Raw genomic sequence first — 19,254 nt, 5'->3', positions numbered from 1 at the left:
GTCGCTCTGACTTGGCGTGGCCCTCCAGGGCACAGAACTGCCCCTGTGGGTTTCTGACGCAACCAGTCCTTCCAGGAGCAAAGCTTCGCCTTCCTCCCTCCAAGTGGCTGGTGTGCTCTAACTACTGACCTGGGGGTTAGCAGCGCCACACAGCGTGGGCGGCATAACTCCACGGAGCGGAAGGCTCCTGCTATGGGGAGAAGGCTTTCTCCGAGGCGGTGACAATGTTGGAAAACTGGGATGGTTGCACACCTGTGATAGACTAAAAGCCACTGAATTATATCTTTTAAATAAGTGTATTAAGTCATATTACATTAAGTTATATTAAATTGTTACATAAGTATATTGAGTTATAAATCATAGCTGAATAAAGCCTTTTAGGAAAAGGTATATCTGTGATCACCATAATCTGTGTCAGTACTACAACCTCCTTGCCCAGTCCATCCTGACTCAGGGCGGCACTATGGGACTGCTCCTCAGGTTTTCTGAAACTCAAGTTTACAGCCTGGGTGGTTTGAAGTGCTGACCTTGCTGTTAGCCCCTTACGACACCCACTGCACAACCCAGGCTGTCTGCAATGCTGAGTGCTTAGGAGAATTACTTCATTAGGCTCAAGCATAACAACAGATGTGGAGGGTGTAGGACCGGGAGGCGTTCAGCTCTGCTGTCCGTCCGTCTGTAGGGTCACGATGACTTGGAGCTGGCTAGACGGCACTTATCATCATCGAAAGCCACCAACAGTAGAGCTTGCCGTGAGAGGGGCTGCGGAGCTGTTCACGGACTCGCCGCCCAAGCAATTACTCGAGCAAGAGTCGAAGCGCCAGCCTTGCTTCCTCCTTCCTCGTCCCTCATAGCCATTTCATCAGCAGGAAGCAACAGGCTTTGCTCGAGCGCTCTGCGGGGACAGAGCGGCTGGTTCACGGGACTGGAGGGTGCTTCATACACACGAAAAAACTTCACGCCCTCATTATTAGCACCTTCAAATTCCCCTCCCTGGAGAACTTGTTCATATCTGTGATAGTGGTACGAGCGACAAAGCACAGGGGGTGGCAGCTCCCTCTGTCTGCCATGCCATTGCTCAAGATGACGGAGGTTCTGCGAGAAACAGCAGGATGGTATGCCGCCAGTGTACAACATCATCATTTTATTCAAGTTTGCTCTCGTAACCTCATCCATGAGTCTTTAAAAGGTACTTTATAAAACTTACATCCGTACGGGATGAACAGCCCTAACAGGAAGGCTTGGCCTAGAACACATGGATAGACCTGGGGAGCCACAAGCCCCTAAACCTGTTGGCAGAGCTCTCACTCGTATGTCAGAAAATGCATCTTTTTGGTGAGAGAGTTCATAGTTTAATCAGATTTTCAAAGAAGCCTCTGACCCAAGAGAAGTTAAAAAAAATATTTAACTAGAAATAGAGTCACAAAGTTGTTGAAACATGAATCTGTACAATGAAATAATAACCAACAGCTCCATCTAAGGGTAAGTCATTATCACAGAGCAGAAACACTGATGATCCCACAGGTGGGTGCATCTTCTGAGCGCACGGATCTCAAACTTCAGTGGTCCTCTGGTTGGAATTCATGAACGCTAACGTCACAGCTTTTCTTGCTCGTTTCTTAGATGTAGATGCAGAAAACTGAGGAGACTGTTGATGAGTTCTACTTACAGTACTTCAGCACCAAAAAATTGGGCAGTTAGGCTGATAATATGTACATACAGTTCCATACCTGTCAGTCTTAAAATGCTTATTTATAGTGAAATCTATATAAAACCGTTAAAAACTTTTCTATTTACATTTTTTAAAAAAATGAAAAGTATCGTTTCCTTCACCACAGCTCGTCAAACTGACCCTTCCCGGCCCCCCCGCCCTCGTTCTACTCATGACGAAGCGGTGAGCACAAGACCCAAACATACTGCTTGAACAAACTGCGTCCTAAAAAGGTAGAAGGCTTAAAAACATTACATGTAGGGCTTTAAGTGAGCCTTTTACACAGTTCAAAGGGGTTAAACACAAGTATATAAAAATTACTTCAAAGTCTCAGTCCAACATAAATGTGCAATTTCAATGTAAGAAAGCATCACGTGAATGAATCATGTTTTCCTTAATATCACTGAACATTTCCTTTGGGCCAGAAAATGTTTCTTTTCCTTGGTTTCACACAATGAAACAGTTTTCTCAAGTGTTTTAGAGGGGGTGGGGTGGGGTGGTCGGGGAAGGGTGGGGAAGAGAGGTGGAGAGAGCCGGCAATCCTGCTCTACAGGCAATGTGCCAGAAGGTACCGGACAGCCTTGAAATTTTTACACTTCAATAAATAAGAGGCAAAGTGTGCTGTCGAAAGCACGGAGAATGAACACAATAAGTTAGCATACAACTGGCGAGAATGTACAGGCCACCCAAAAAGCACTTTCCACTGGTTAGTCATCCGCTTTCCACCATCCAACGAGGATTCTTTAATGCCAGCATTTCTATGTATTTTAGAAATTATAAACTGAGCAAATGTCAAATGCCAACCTGTCCAACACTTGCAAGGATTTGCAAAAACATATAAGGTTAAAAAAAAGTTCCTGACACACCATTTCAAAGTACAAACTAGTCACATTCTTCTCTTCTGATGTTTTGCTCAGTAGAAACCAATTGGGAAACATTCACAGGAAAAGTCTCTTTCTACCACAAGACAAACTTTTCCATCGGCCATTGTCCAACAGAAAAAGAACAAAGTCTTAAGTCACTGTAGATGTGCATTTTTTTTAGCCTTTTTTCTTTTTTTTTTAAAAAAGTACATTCTCCCGGGAGTTTATCTTGTTTTAAATGCTGCTCCTGAAGCAATATCTTGTTGAAATGCGGCTGTTTCAGCGTCCACAGCCTACTAATGGGCAAAGTGCTCTCTTCAGACATCAAAATACAAGGGTTTCCCTGGGCTCCTGGTAACCACGCAGGTTTTAAAGTGCACTCCTGTGTCCCCAACACTAGGACCGGTCCACGGAGCTCTGAGAGGGGCTGGGCTCAGTCCCATCCTCCGTGCTGCTGTCTACGTCCTGCTCCATGGCCGTCTCCTCGTCGTCCAGCTGCTGACTGGTGAAGTTGTTGAGCTCCAGGAGCCCACTGGGTTCGACCAGCACGTTGGAGCTGGAGTGACAGGGAATAGCATACTGGGGAATGGCCTGGAAGAGAACACAGGAGAGCAGCTTACACAGGGAGGGGAGGAGCCGGGAGGACTCCACCCACACCGAGGGAGGAGAAGCTGGACCGGCCCCTGCGAACAATGACCGCCTGCTGCGCCCTCACAACTGCCAAGGAAATGCGAGTTCTCCTTTACAAACGAGGGACCGGACACTGAGGGGCAGGACCGAGCCGCACAGTTGCTGGGGGAAGAGGGGGGTGCAGCAGGGCTCCCATCCAAGTCTGTACAGATCAAAGGGGCTCTTTTTGTCCAGAGCCTCTGCGCCAAAGGAGGCTGGAGCTGTTGTCTAATGGAGACAGACTTTCAAGGAAATTTCAATTTTAACATTAAGCAAAGTTAAAGGGAATTTTAGTTACATTTTGCATGTTAACACCTGCAAGCTGAGTAATTAGTTTGCTGATACCACCAAGCAAGTCCTTCTTTAACTCTGTGGTGGTCTCTGAGGGAAAGTTATTTGAATCCCACACGACAATTTTGATTGAAAATGAGAGGAGTGAAAGTAGGCAAGTACAAGAGAGGACAAAACCATCGTTTGAAAAATAAAAGTGTCCGTTGATGAAGGCCTATTCTGGGCGTATTCTCTTATCAGATTCTCTTCATTACACAGATCTTTGTAAAAAGCAAATCAGCTCATGTCATACCTTTGCTTAAAACTATGATTAGATACTATTGTACTTGCTATAAATCTCTGACTCCTTACCCTGAGCCCGGCCTCTGCCAAAACACACTTGCACCTTTGCCGGAATCCTTCCCCTCTACCTGAGACACTCTTCCCCCAGTCTTCGCACAGTCGGCTCGCTATTGTCACAGGTGTCTTGGCTACAGCTCAGAGAAGCCTTCCATGACCCCAAAACCAAGCTTTGCTTCCATGACATCCGGAGCCATTTTCTTCATGGCATTTCCAGCTCTGTGTTCCAGGGCAGGCTCCACGAGAGCAAGGGCCAGACACAGAGCTTGACTGTCCTGGTCAGTGCTAGAGGCCCAGAGTTTGAAACAGGATCGGAAAGGCACTTACTGAACGAATGGTACATTTTAACATTAAAAACTCCAAAGTCAACATCAGCACTTTGCAAATATACCATGCCCAAATAACATTTGCTGGGGAGGAGCTTAGTTTGGGTACTATCACGATGCCCAGAATCTGATTCTAGGGGAGGGGTTTTGATTTGTTCCATTGGAGTGGCTCACTGGGTAAACAGAGCAGTGTGGGACAAGAACTAGGTGGGGCCAGGAGACGCGGATCCTAGTACTGCACTGCCCTCCTTTGACTTTAGCGTGATCCTGTGTAAAATAAAGAGAGCTGACGGAGAGCTGCTTTAAAGATTCGTGTGTCGCTCTAAAATTCCACAAATTCCATATATAGAGGCTCCTTCAGGAAGGACAAAATATATATCTTGTTTACTCCTCTATTTCCCTCAGCTGGCGCAGTGCCTGAAATACGACAGATAAATAATGCATGTGGAAGGAAGGAAGGAAGGAAGGAAGGAAGGAAGGAAGGAAGGAAGGAAGGAAGAAGTGAGACATATACTGCCCATGGACAAAGACGCTTTCCACTCAGAGCATTTAATGTTAAACATGCTGCGCTTTAATAGATCATTCCATTCTTCAAGGGATTCCAGTGCTTTCATAAGCTTCCTTCACTAAGTAGGTGTTTTCCTGAATTGGTATTCCAGATCAAAGTCAAGCATGACAACTCAGAGCTGAACTGTGGCAGCCATCGATCCCTGATGACTGGTTTCAATAACAGGAGTGACGTTTACTGAGACACGCCCACCCATGTGAGGCGGATCAACAGGTGCTTCGTAATACCTGGTCTTGTTTAATTTCTTGTTTAAAGTGCTGCCCTGATGCGTCCCAGCAAAGCACAGGTGAGCGGAGATGAGCGAGAGAGAAACAAAACACACTTTCCAGGGGCTGGTCTGGACCCAGTAATTCAGTAGCCTTGACCAAAATCATACATGATGCCGAATGATGTTTACCATAAAGGAATGTGAGGTCTAGAATGCATTACTGCCAATAAATAATTCTGTTTGTCCACTAGCCTGTACTTACCGAGGCAGAAAAGTAAATACAATCAGACTTTTACTAGCCATGATTGAAATAAAAAGCCATTTTTATGGTTAATCCCACAGCAGATATGAAAGATATCAGAAACATTCCGGTCAATTACGATCCCACTGTCCTGAGAGTCAGGATTTTGGATGAAGAACAAGAAATGTGTTTTTGCAAAGCAAAGGAAATAACGTGCCACAGAAGCACCATGGGGACATCCTGGGAGTCTGTGAGAAAAAATCAGGGAGCCCAAAGGCTGGACCCAGGAGACTGTGGATCGGAATGACTCGCTGAGATAACCCTTATAAATTCAAGCTCTGGGCCTTGAATATCTCTAAGGAACGCTATGCGACAATATCCGTCACTTTTATAATTCTCTTCCAGAAAAAAGATGCATTTATAGAAGGTTTTGAAACAAGTATGTCACATTCTCTCTCAAATGACAACAAAAAATCTGATGTTTTCATACCGTCTGGGCTTGGAGTGCCTGACTCTATGTTACCCCACCCCTGCCCCTGTCCCACCAAAGACACCCTGACCCAAGACTTCTGGCGCGCCTTCTAAGCCTTACCTGGATGATAATTTCTGCGGGGCTCTCTTCAGCGTTCTTTCGGCCTATATTCTGAATGCGTACGAACTGGCCTGTCGTAGGCACTGCTGGGGCGTCGGTTTTCCTTGTCATAAGGGCGGGGCCCGCAGCAGATGGGCTGGGACAGGACTCTCTACACTTCTGTTGCTGGGAAGTAGAATTCGCCATGCCCGCCACCACCACGTGCGTGGGAGGCAACGAGGCTGCTTCGCCAGGGAGCATGCCAGTGGCAAGAAGCTTCTTTGGGGTATCCACTCCCATATGCTCTACATGTGTGTCAATCTGAGCTTCCATCAAAGACATTTTCAAAATGTCTGACACTGCTGTCTTCTCAGAGGCCTGCATGGGAGACATGCTTGTAACCGGCGATGTCAGCTTAGGTACAGAACTGCCACCAGTTACCTTTGTAACCGTGGGAGGCTGGCGCCCCTCAAAAGTGATCTTTGTAACAGAGGATCCTTGGGTTATAATTGGCTGCTCCACCTGAAAATAAATTGGGGGTGTGTGTGTTACAGCGACATCTCTTTGAGAAAAACTAATCAAACACCTCAGACAGTGCGGCAAAAGAAACATCATGCAGCATGCTAGGATGACATTTCAAAGCTTGGTGTTTGGATGAGGGCGCTGAATGGGAAGTAAATGGCTTCTTTCAAGGCAAAGAGGACGGTTGGGGAGGCCTTTGTTCGGCAGGCCAAGTAGGCTCCCAGCAACAAAGCGAGACAAAGCACAGCAGCCATCTGCTTCTCTGGGACATACAGCTCTATGCCCTACACCTCCAAAGGGCTTCAAATTATTTGTACTACCTTTGGCTTCTTAAACTAAAAATAAGTAAAGATTCCCTCTGCGTCCCTCCCCCACTGAATCTTTTGCTTCAAAATATATTTACATAAGCATATCATATTATAAAAACCAACATCGCTGGCACTGAGCTGATTCTAACTCACAGCAACGCCCTACAACAGAGAACGACTCCACAGGGCTTCTAACGCCCTAAACCCTTTCAGAAGCAGACCGCCACATCTTTCTCGGGCATAGCGGTTGGTGGGTTCGAACTGCCAACCTTTCAGCTACTAGTTCACTGTTTAATGTATGGTGCCCACCTGGGTTCGTTTATCAGCTATATATATTTATAATAAGTATATACACACAGACCGCTCCAATGCTACTGATTTCCCCTAACGTAACTTTTCTTTCCATTCCTTAGGTAAGTAAGTCCTCTTTAATCTCGAGGATAAATTAATTAACTAGATGGTGATGTTGTGAACTACACAGGACGCCCGCCCATGAAGCACCTGGAGAGACTGCCGTTGACTTTGCCTTGCTGCCACAGCAATAAAAGCTGACAAACCTGGAAATCCGTATTTTACAGCTAAAACATAAAAAGAAGCTAGAGATAGCAATTTTATGAACTGCTGTCAATGCTTAAGTGATTCATTAAAAGTGGCTGGAAAGCAGAGTTGAGCGCCATTATGCTTTATTTTGCTAACGTCAGCCTGCTGGTGGGGTACAAGAAGATCAGCGTGACAAGGCGTTGGGGCTTCCTCTTGCCGGGAGAAAGCTCTGCTGTCACGGCGGGTCATGATAGTTTCATTTTTTCCCAAGAACAGAGAAGTGTAACTTTACCTGGCTTGCCGTCTGTTTCTCTGAGGCTGGGAGCGGCAGTTGGCTCTGAGCGGTTGGGGGCTGCACATAGATTTTTGGTTGACTCGGAGCTTGCTGCAACTTTGGAAGCGGCTGCGTGGTTTTCACTGCAAGCACCTGGACTACAGTCTGCGGGGGTTGTGCCACTAAGGCCGGAAGCTGCCTGTCTTTGGCCACCACGGCATGCTGTGTGTGCTGTACATCTGGCTTGGGCTGTGCTTGTTCTTGTTGGAGAGGGGTGAGTTTCTGGTGCCTGATGGACAGCTGGGGCATTTGCGGGAGTTTGTGCTGGAGCTGCTCTGCCTGCAGGTGGATGGTCTGCTTCTGTTTGGTCTGGAAGCACTGCAGAGTTTTCACCTGCAGCTGAGTCTGTTCCAGCTGGGGCTGGCCAAGTTTCGGCTGCTTGCCTGCCTGTGACTGAGTCAGTGCAGAGCGGTAAAACAGACCTGTCTGAGGGTCTAAAGTGTCCATCTCTTCCACCTCACCTTCCTCAGTCCCAAGTTCCTCGCTGTGTTTGCTGAAAGCAGTGTGACTGCTTAGCGCCTAAGTAAGAGAGATACAAAGTGAGAATAAGAAAAACACCTAAACTGCCACCTTTAAGTCAAACACAGTTCCTTACAAGGAAGATCTTAAAGGACCAAGGAACTTAGAAGGGGTTTTAGATGGTGGCTCTTCTAATTTCAACTCTCACATATTAAGTTCTGCCAAAAATCGCGTACTCAAGTCTAGAGGTAAGAGAGATATGGTTGTCCTGCAAACCAGGACAGCACAGACAAGGTGGAAGCTCTCTCTGGATAGCCTATCAGACATTTACCATCTCAAGCACGGACGGACGGATGGACAGAGGCAGCAACCAAAGGACGTCCGGGGAAAAGCTGGGTTCAGAGCAGCCCCTTGAGGGTGAGGGATATGGTCAGAGAAGTGCACCCACAGAGGCCCTCCCTATTGGCCATGGAGCTGGTCCACCACGCTTCCTGCCCTCGGTCCAGTGGACACATTCTGGGCTCTGCACCCCTCCGCTCAGACATCAGGCCCACAGAGACCTGGGTCTCAGGAGGGTGGGAGGCCGGGTGGAGGACAGGAGCATCCCATCAGTGGAAGGAGATGTTGCCTGGGCTCGGTTAGAACAGTGTTGGGGAGGCCTCAGCTGTAAGGGACACGGTTCAGGCTAGCCTGGCTGATCTCTCCAGGTGTCTTGAGAAAGGTCACTGTCAGGACCTGTCAGATGAGGGCTAGACTCCAGGCTGAGACTTGCTGCCACCAATTAATCCCTGGCAGCTGGATTCCCTCGGTGAGGCAGCAACCCCTCTGTCCCACTACCTTGCTGTAGATACAGCTCTACTCTGGAAGCCTCCCTCCCTGGAGGACTTTACCCACACAAAGTTCTTCATTCCGCATGTCTTCACTGCCTCTCAGGAGGCGTGTCTACAATCAGGGTCAACTGCTACCAGCTGAGTTAGGTGATCGACGTGCCTTCTATTGATAAGTCATTCATCCATTTGATATCCATGACATAACGAGCATTTCTATAACCGAGGCAGTACATTTTAGTTTGATCTGGGTTTAAATCCCGGCTTTATTGTCTAGGGCAGGCTACTTAACGTCTGTGAGCATGCGTGTCCTCATTTGGGGGGAAGAGTGGCCCTTCCTTGCGGGATCATAGTGAGAACTGAACAAGTTAAAGTTAATAAAGGTCAGAGCACAGCATCTGACACAAAATCAACTCACAATGCAGTATATCCCCCCCCCCCCCCCCCCCCCCGCCTTTACCCTTGCTACCAGGGGTTTCTGGGTTGTTTTTTTTTCAGTTGACTCTCTCCTTATTGAATCTCTTCTTTCTTAACTGGTTGCACAGTTAAAGAAATCAAATACCTACTTATTCTAATATTCCCATGCAGACTCATCATAGAAACAAGCAAACAAACAAAAAAGCCTAGCAACAAACAGGTTGGCAAGCCGAATGCTATTTCCTTTGAAGTGTACTCCCCTCAGATAACTTCCATAGGACTGGCATACACAGAAACAGCGAGCAGTTCTGATGTCATTAGCTTCCTCTAGACTGCCTCCTATACTGGAAGAGTTCGCTAAACAAGCAAGAACACTTTATTATCTTTAGACCTCAATTCCTTTCCTGTCTTCACAACTCACAAGAGAACTGCACGTTCGGATTCAGCTATCCCCTTCTTAAACAGGAGAAGCAGCAGACTCTAAGCTGAGGAATGAGCCGGTGAGTGCGGTCAGGAGAAAGAGGACGTCCAACCTGCTGCATGATGTGAGTGATGGTCCCAGTGGACGATGCCGGGATGGACTTCACCACCACCGAGGTCTGGGTCGCAGTCTGGGACTGAGCCACATGCTGAAGCAGGGTCCTCTGGGGCTGAGAGGGCTGCTGGGGCTGGGAACGATGGCTGACTGGAAACAGAGAAAGTAATGCTGTTGCTCCAGAAATCACCACGGCACTTTAGCGAGCGGTCATTTTAAACAATTGACCGTGAGTCTGCGTTACAGAGAGGGTGGTTTTGTGAACTAGGAAGACGTCCAGAGTCTGACCACATACAAGAGTGTAACCCTAAGAAAGTCACTTACCGTACCTCAGACTCTGCTTCCTCAGCTGTACAATGGGACTAACAGAGTGAGGATGGGACGAGGAATGTAAGCAAGAGTACGACGACAACTTATCACATAAAAGGAGGAACAAACTTTTTAAGGTTACATCCTCCTGTGAGTGGTACTCACTTTTTCCAATGATCTTTACCCCATGACAGAAATAAAGCAAAAATCAGCCTCTATAATCAAGTCCCAGACTAGTATGTTTAAGAATATTAAAACCATGCAAGTCCTTAAACTCTTGGTCCTAGTCCAAATGTGACAGAAAACGAGAAGCATGCGTTCTTTTGTATGAAGTGGCACTGTCTCGGCCTCACAATACCTGAAGAGGTCACAAGTCAGGGCGCGATTAGAGAAAGGGAACTGAACCAAGAGGCAGGCCCAGGCTCTATGGGCTCTGTCACCAATCAGCCAAGAGAATGTGACGAGGCTACGTAACATTTATTAACCTTTAAAGCTTTGAAGTTTGTTTATTTGTTAAGGGGGTAATAATATTAACAAATTACTATTTTTCCCCATAAGAGGACCAAATGAAGTAATGAGTTTAAACAACAACAAAAAAACCTCTTTAAGTGATAAAGTACTAAGAGAGACATAAGGTTAGTAAAATGAACAGGAAAAAAACAGTTGTCTTTCCATTTCCTCAAATCTAGCTCTGAGATGCAAGGTCTCCTCGAACAGTGAAAACCGCATCCACTTAGATGCCGATGGCTGCTTACCAGCCTCGATTCCAACTTCTGACAAGTCGGAACGTGTACCACTTCTGAGTCTAGAGAAATTTAAATTGCCGATAGTTGCTGGGAAACCAAGCCTCTCAATCCGAGTAAAGCAAATCTGTACATTAACTAAGGATTTTGAGACGATCGAATCCCTCTCACTAATCTCATGTTCATATACCTGGATCTACAATGTCAAGCTTAGAAACAGGCACAGTGTGAGGTCACAGTCACAAGTGGCCCCGCAGAGTAGAAATGCCATCTGTGGGTCATAAAGTCAGCACTTCACACTACCCGGGGAGGTGGAGGCCAAGCTTGTTTACTTCTGTGATGGGCATGGATGCTATCTGTACTCACAGAGATTTCTTCTGTGGGGCATATGCCAGCACAGAGGAAGCTTTTAGGCCAAATTCTCTGCAGTGCCGTACTGTGTTTCACAGTACACGTTTCATCGACATTTTTAATTAGATGAATTCATAAAAATTTTAGGGCCATAAATGCTAAATGCTCAACCAACAGGAAGTCATGATTCACATTAACACAACTATCAAAATCATTTACCATATGATTAGGATAAAACCTAATTAATACTAATATTAAAAATAAGCAAGCAAAGTGATGGAACCATTGTCAGAAATGGACATTTCAAAATTAATAAGATTTTGATTAAATTATCAGATTCAATGGAACAATGTTTATTACCCATATGATTCTATATAATTATATTAATTTTTATTAAGATATGAAATAAACTCAACAGAAGAGCGATTGATACCATTTAAAGAAAATCCTCAGTCAGGATGCTATAAATCTCTTCACAGAAGTCAGGAAGATTAGAGAAAACACCCACTACAGGATGATCCATCCACGTGGCCAGGACCAGACAGTGAACGTTGAAGCAAAAGCAGTTCAATGTCACTGAGTACCGGTATGATTGGAGGAGACTGGTGAAGGTGGACACAAAGTAAACCTTCAGATAACAGTGGAGGTGGCCTTAACTGGGCAGAAAACCAAACCAAGCTCACTGCCACTGAGTCGATTCTGACTCCCAGCAGCCCTGGGCGACACGGTAAAACTTCCCCTGTGGGTTTCTAAGACTAACTCTTTATAGGAGTAGAAAGCCCCATCTTCCTTCCACAGAGCAGCTGGTGATTTTGAACCACTAGCTTTGTGGTGAGAGTTAGTTCAGTACATAACCCACTAGGCCACCAGGGGTCCAACTCTAACTGGGGTATATACACACCATAAAATAGTCACTTATTTCTGTAAACAACTTTTTCTTTTTTCTAGTGTCAAACTGCTTGTGTCTGAAACAGGTTCCCACTATTCTCTGAAAAAGAATAACCTCCTTCCCTTTCAATAAGTGGAGCTTACCTTTCCTCGACCAGAGCAGAGCAGAGCGCATCCATTTTGATGGTGCCACCCCCACCCCCAAACAATGGTTTTTATCTTCCATTATCAACAATGGATGCACACCACTTACCTGGAAGGGGAAAAGCAATCTCTGTCCCCTCATCTGTGCATTCTGAAAAGGATAAGTAAGGGGAGATATCATAGGTCTTTCATCGGTTTACCATTTGATAGTCTACCCTACTCCTAATGGCTAACACTGGCTGACTCAACAGACAGGTCTCTGCTTTAATTAGCTTACTATTAAGTATCTTGTTAAAAACGCCCCAGATGACTTTTCACACACATACCCCAACCTCACCCTTTGGGTCATTTTAACCCTTCAGTCTTAATAATATGTCCTCAAACACTGCCGAAGAATTCCTTTTCCTCTTTGTTATTTATGTCCTTGAAATATTTTTAATTGTTATGTTCTATTTGAATCACTCTTTTATTAAGTTTAAGGAGTTCTTTACTTAGTGCCTCATAAATCATATCTCCTAACCCCTTAATTATTCATGTTGCTAGTCTCTGAACTATTTCAAATCTCGAGGTAATGAAGTGTCAGAAACAGAAAACAGTATTCCAGATGTGGTCTTACCAGAATATGAAGGAAAAAAAGTCTATTATCCTTCCTGTTCCAGTTCTCCATGTGTGCCATCCAAAACTCTCATTAGCATTTTTTGCTGCCAGACCACATTTTAAAGACCACATTTGCTTTCCACCAGACTGCTAAGTATTTACAGATTTAAGGTTTCCCACCTTTCTACTGACACACTAGAAAAGAAGGTAGGATTTTGTACCTTCTTTCTTCTTGACCCATCTGTCCCCAAAGTTTAGAATGCAAATGCATGAAAATACTTCTTCTCACCTGAAAGAAATTGTATCCTCTCTCTACAATTGTTGCCCTATATTCACAGAGGTTAGTTAAAGGCCAGCTTGTAGTTTTATATGACTTGCAACCCTCATAACACCTTGCTGATTTTTTTTTCTAGTCATTAAAGACAGGGTAAACCCCAAGGACAATATGGATTTACTCTGAGAGTAAACTGGAAATATAAAGAAATAAAGAGAAAAAAAATAGTCACATACTTTCCCTCATTCTCCCACAATCACCCCATGAAATCCAGAAAGGTAGCTCTCCTACCTTAATTCTACTTTTTAAGAGGACACCTACCAGTAGTGATGTATTCAGCAACTAGTTCTGACTCTACCACAGCAATTGATGGACTCTCAGGAGAATGTCTCTTTTCCTGGGTCATCTGAATAGGCACTGCCATTTGACTCAAGTCAATAGTGGGTTGTCTTGGTTTAGATTCCAATTTTTCCTTTACTGCACAAAAAAGTCAGGGGAAAAGTTAACTTTTATTGTAAACAGGTACCCAAACCAGAGATGTCCATGGGAATACTGAAGCAGTCCTCTGGGGTGCCACCCTGGCGTGTGTGAGGAGGCAGTGAGTGGGGAAGAAGCAGCAGGTCTGCTCTGTGTGGCTGTACAGTGCCCAGCAGCTTAGCAGAAGGTGCTTTCAACAAAATGAAACCCAAACTACCTAAGACTCATGTAAGAGCTGGCTAAGACTCCCACAACTCTCACAAGGTTCCCAACCAGATTGGTGATCTCCTTGGCATGGATTCTCCTTAGAACAGGTCCTTTACCCTGGCGTTCATGGTTCACCAGCCTGACGACAGAGGGTTGACTAAGCAGTACACAGGAGGGTTTGCTCTAGGGCACATCTACCACAACACACAGTGGCCAGTTTAAGTCGGCCCAGCCAAAATTCAATATAACCACTAAGGAAATGTTACTATGTCTTCAATGACTCTTTCAAAGAATAAAAATATTTGTTGTTTATGGGAAAATGGCCTATTTCTATAAAAATGTCTGATGGACTGGTCTGGAATTAAGAATGGTTTCAGTGGAGAGATTTAATTTCTCATTCCTCCTTTTTATTTTATTAATTTACCCCACCCCCATCCCACCCAAAGAAAATTAAGTCCTTCAGTTCCCACCCTCTAGCTGTTAAACATGTGTTAAGATGACATTGACTACAAGGCATTATTGAAAATGGTTGAGCATGTCAAAGACAAGAAGTTGAAGAATTCCTAAGGCCAAAATAACACTGTTAAAATTATTAACCAAATACTTAAATTATCAGCCCACTGCATGATCAGTCAAATGATTCCCGCCACATAATGTCCCTAAACCACAGCAGCCATTTAAACAAAAAGAGCAGAACTAAACCAAAGGAATGTAAGACTCACCCACAAGAAGAGAAGACATGGTTACTAGGAATCAAAGTACAGGGAGTCTGACTCTGCTATTAATCAATGGGCAACTTCTTCAGATCAGAATCCCCTTCTCCATACAACAAAATAACTAGTGAGATCATTGCTAAGGTCCCTCAAATACTCGACAATTTCTGACCTGTTGTAACAGAAAGATCAATATAACTAAGAATAAATATCTTTGATAGGCTATAGGACAAACCTATAGCTAGAAAAACTTGTAATAGGATCTTGTTATATGAGGACAGCTCTGCATGGAAGCTCACTCATCCTAAGGGATGAATCTAAAGATAAAACTGAACAAATTAGAACGTTAGTAAGAGGACACTGATAATGTCTTATGACCATAAAACTCCTTAACCAATATCAAGACAGAGGGCAGAAGCCCTTTATTATGCCTCCTGCTAGTCTTCAGTAGAACTGGTAACTGTACTGAATTTATCTCTGCTTCAAACTAATGGACCTACTCCTTTCTAGTGGTAAAAGGCAACAGAATGGTCCATTTTAAGCAAGTGGGAAGAAACAGAGGAAGGAGCTCTGCCATATTTTCCCCTTCTTTGATTATAGTCTATCTGCTCTTCAGTACTCCTTAATGAACTCAGTGCATATCTCAATGAACTGACAAAGACACAGACTGCAGACAAGGCCAGAGGGGGGAAATGTGCTCAAATAATAACAAAGAAATTACAACAGTGGTAGTATTTTAGACAACTCATCTCTAGAGAAAACATGCTTCATTCAACTGAGCATGTGAATTCATACCTGTTGTCTGTTGCAGTTCTAACAGAGCTTTGATTGTTGAAGTAGCGGACTGTGATTCACTGGATACATCCTGATAAATAATGGTGGGGCTAGTCTCCATTGCAATCTCATGTTCTGACCAATCCTGACGCCGGGAAGCAATTACATGAACTACAGGCTGGGAATCTGTTTTATATTTGTTAAAAAAAAACAAACCCTATAAACAAAGTTTCTCTTTAAAACAAACCAAAACAAAACGAAAAAAAGCAATTTGTTTTTGCTTTACATATGTATTTATTGTAAAAGTCATGCTTTATCTCCCCAACAAGACTGTAAGCCCCAGAGAACATAAAGGTCTTTCTCTTCTGAACTCACTTAAGCAATGGGTTCAACTAGGTACCTATTTGCTAGACTCTGTGTTTAGCATTGAGGCCACAAATTGTTCAAATGATGATCACAGGATTCTCAAGAAGCACACAATCTGGTGGGGGAGACAGACATGTAACAGGAACAATTACAGTTCAGTGTGATAATGCTATAATAAACACATGTGCATTTGTGTAGTTGGGTGCATGCTGTGTAGAGTAGGAAACAAAACATTGTGGGCGTCGTCTTTACCCCAGAGCACCTGGAAATGTTTCTATATGACCGAATGAACAATCAATCGACACTCATTGGATGGCTGAATCACTGAAAGGAAATCCTGTCCATGAACAGCAAGAAAGGGCAGATGACCCAGGAGTGGGATACAATAGGGCAAGTATGTGGAGTTAAAAGGTGAGGGTTACAATCCCAGCTCTTCCACTACTAACACGTTGGTTCTTTGGGTCTGATTTCATCATTTCCCAAAAGGAAACAGGGAAATTACCTTTCTAACTCATAAGATCTCTGAGGATAAAATGAAGTGACATCTGTAAAAGAGATTTATAAGCTAAGAACATTATCGCTGTTATTATGGCCTGAAATTATTTCTCTATTCTAAGACTCTTTGTTCATTTCAAAATTAATTATAGCCCTAATTCAAGGTTTATTATATTCATTATATACAAGTATGTACATATAAACACTAAATGTACATCAAATCAAGTAACACATAGTTTTCCATCTATAAGTTAGTTAGACTACACCATTGCTAAGTTCCTAAACTCCTTTGTCCAAGATACCATACACAGTCTAGGGTAGAAGATATAAATGTAAGATCCCCTTTTCAAATTTAGATTGCAACAGGAAAAACATTAAAATCAAACAGACTTCTTAAAACAAAATCAATATACCAATGATCTGGAATTGTAAATATCCATTAATAAACTATATTTTTCCCAAAACACTCTGTATTATACATGACACCCCCAAGGATGTAATATTTCCATTAAACTCCCCCCACAACACCCAAATGCTTACGACTGAAGCACACTATCTTACAATATCAAATGCCATGTGATATATTTAACAGTTTATTTTACTCATCCCAAATAGACACACAGAATTTTAAATGTAGGGAACAGACTATATTAGGCAATAGCCCCTTTTATAGAACTTAAGTTCCCAAATCTAACTTTGACTTAAGAACTTCTTGGTTCGGTGAGAGAGCCTATAAATAAAGAGTAACTTTGCAACCCAACTCTATGAGACACACAGAAAATCCAAGAGAAAACACAGATTGTGTTTGCAGTGAGATGAGGAGAAAGGAATTGGAAAGGGAAGACACATTTCCTCAAGGGAGCCCCTATCAGGCCATCCATCAACCTGTAGGGGGTGGAGCAAGTGCGCAACCCGCTTTCTGCCCATGCTCAGCAGCCCGGCTGCTCACCACAATGTACCACTGTAGCCACCCCACAGCTGTGACAGGACAGCAGAAATCCAGAGGTAAAAACCATTCCCTACGTGATTCTCTACCTACTTTTGGCTTACGCTTAATTTCTCTAGAGAAATGTCTGCCCATCAAGCCTGATACTGGATTCAAATAGCATAATAATTGGGACACTGGGAGTCTGATCTCACCAGAACCATCTAATTATGCAGTGTGCATCTATCTGGGATTCTCTACCTCTTTTTAGGGTGGTGACCTGATAACCTTCATATGACTTTCCCCATAAATTATTCAACAAACATCCCTGGATACCTGTTAAGTACTTGATATATACAATTCATTACTGTATCCAAAAGCATGCCTCAATGTGGAAGAATGTGTCCCATGTCTTAACTATAAAAAGTCACTGTCTCACTCACATAGCCTCCTAAGTCCTCTCAGCTAAAGAGAATCTTAAAGTCTGTATAGTGCTAGATCAATTCCAGAACAAAATCTTTGTAACAATAGCCCTACCAGCCTGGAGGCACCAGAGAACTCACCGATTTCTAAGACAGTGTCCATCCCTCTCTGCACATCTAGAAAGGTCTTCCTGTGACTTCTCTCTATGGTTCTAGTGCACACCCAGGTGTCCACGAAGACTAATTACTTTCCCTCTTCCTTGCAGCAGTGCTCAAGGTAACTGCACTCAGGTCCTCCAAAAGCAACTCATCACCTATCTTTTTTTACTCTCCAAGAGATAGACCCTATTTCCACCAGCCAATCTTCACACAACATGATCCTCATATGCCTTACTCGCCCAAACTATTTCTTCTTAACTGAAGAGGTCTATATCCCATCTATGATGTAACATATAGCTGTCCTCTGAAGTACTGTCCTAATGCCCAGGCCTCTCAGCATTTCATTGCATCACCCAAATTGCTCCAGGAGCATTCATTCTGTGACAGAGTTCTACACTGCACAGTCTACTCTTTCATTTATCACAATATATATCGGCACATAAAGTTCTACAAAAAGTTATGTTTTCTTTAACTTGGGGTTTATTCCCCACCTCCACGCTGACCTACTTGTGCACTCAAATACAAGGGGGTACCCTCCAAAACCGGAAAAGTTGTAGTTCGCCTTTTTCCCGCTAGGCGAGCAATAAGTGACTCGCTCTGAGTTAGTGCACCCAGCCGTGTTGCTTGGGAAGGTTCTCTCTAGTCACAGTGAATTTTTTCAAAAAAGCAGTTTCGCTCAAACCTTGTTTTTTGTGATGACTGATTTAAAAGAACAGCATGTGGCTGTGAAATTTTGTTTCCTGCTCAGGAAAAATGCTGTAGAAACTTGTGATGTTGAACACAGCTTACAAGGACAGCACTATGGGAAACTCAAGTGTACAAGTGGTTTTCTCATTTCAAAAAAGGTGAAATGTCAATTGATGATAAACCTCATTCTGGACATCTGACAACATCCTAAAAGGATGAAAATATCAACTCTGTAGTGCATTTGAGTTGATTCCACCAGGCCAGCCTGTCAATCAAGCTTTCTATTTAGAGGCTCTGAAAGATTGCATAACAGTGTGTGATTTTAAAAAAGGCCTGATTTTATGCTAGACGAAAGACTGGTTTTGCCAACTGCTCACATAGCCATCTCAGTGTGCCACTTTTTGGCAAGAAAACAGCATGCCTCTCTTGCCCCACGCACCTGACCTTGCTCTGTGTGACTTCTTTTTGTTTCTGCGAATAAAGAGGGAAATTAAAAGATAGTGATTTGATAACTTAGAAGAGGAGAACAATAAAAAATGAGGGAAGTGATGTCAGCCAGCCAAACAGATGAGTTTGAAAAATGCTTCCAAGAATGGAATCACAGATTTGACAAATGTCTTAAGTGTCATGGAGAGTACTTTGAAGGTGATAAGGTTGTTGTATAAAATAATTTAAATACATACCTTTGGGGGAAAATTTTGATTTGGCGGGGAGGGGGTACCCCTCATAGTGTCATCTTAGAAAGTAAGTTGTGAGCCTACCCAAAGCAATGTCTTTACATGATGCATTTTTGTATTTGCCTCATGTCTTACTCGATTTTAAACCCCTATTCTTGGTTTTCTCTAATTTTCTTCAACTTTACTTAATATAATCTTGTATTTGATTTAATTCTTAAAACTTTTAGAAATAAGGCAGAAATATAGATTTGGTTGTAATCATTAGAAACTGAAGTTGCAGACAGCAAGGTGGGTCTCACACCAGAGGCATCAAGAAC

General features: G+C 43.6%; 1 protein-coding gene across 11 annotated transcripts in view; it reads right to left on the bottom strand.

Annotated features, from left to right (window-relative positions):
* Positions 1 to 306: 306 nt before the first annotated feature.
* The window catches only part of EMSY (EMSY transcriptional repressor, BRCA2 interacting), an 85,727-nt gene continuing 66,779 nt past the window's right edge, over positions 307 to 19,254 (bottom strand). For 6 of the 11 annotated variants that reach the window (XM_075546304.1, XM_075546307.1, XM_075546309.1 and 3 more), the window contains 7 exons: positions 15,228 to 15,392; positions 13,357 to 13,512; positions 12,274 to 12,315; positions 9,728 to 9,879; positions 7,450 to 8,010; positions 5,809 to 6,309; positions 308 to 3,165 (listed from right to left, as the gene is read on the bottom strand). In XM_075546304.1, coding sequence (XP_075402419.1) covers positions 2,971 to 3,165; positions 5,809 to 6,309; positions 7,450 to 8,010; positions 9,728 to 9,879; positions 12,274 to 12,315; positions 13,357 to 13,512; positions 15,228 to 15,392 — 1,772 coding nt within the window. In that variant the 3' untranslated portion in view covers positions 308 to 2,970. Of the gene's footprint in view, positions 3,166 to 5,808; positions 6,310 to 7,449; positions 8,011 to 9,727; positions 9,880 to 12,273; positions 12,316 to 13,356; positions 13,513 to 15,227; positions 15,393 to 19,254 lie in introns of all 11 variants that reach the window. The other 5 variants (XM_075546305.1, XM_075546311.1, XM_075546301.1 and 2 more) reach the window with 4 other exon arrangements.

This window comes from Tenrec ecaudatus, chromosome 4, assembly GCF_050624435.1.
Source record: "Tenrec ecaudatus isolate mTenEca1 chromosome 4, mTenEca1.hap1, whole genome shotgun sequence".
Lineage (NCBI taxonomy): Eukaryota > Metazoa > Chordata > Mammalia > Afrosoricida > Tenrecidae > Tenrec > Tenrec ecaudatus.
This window is presented reverse-complemented; position numbering and strand designations above follow the sequence as displayed.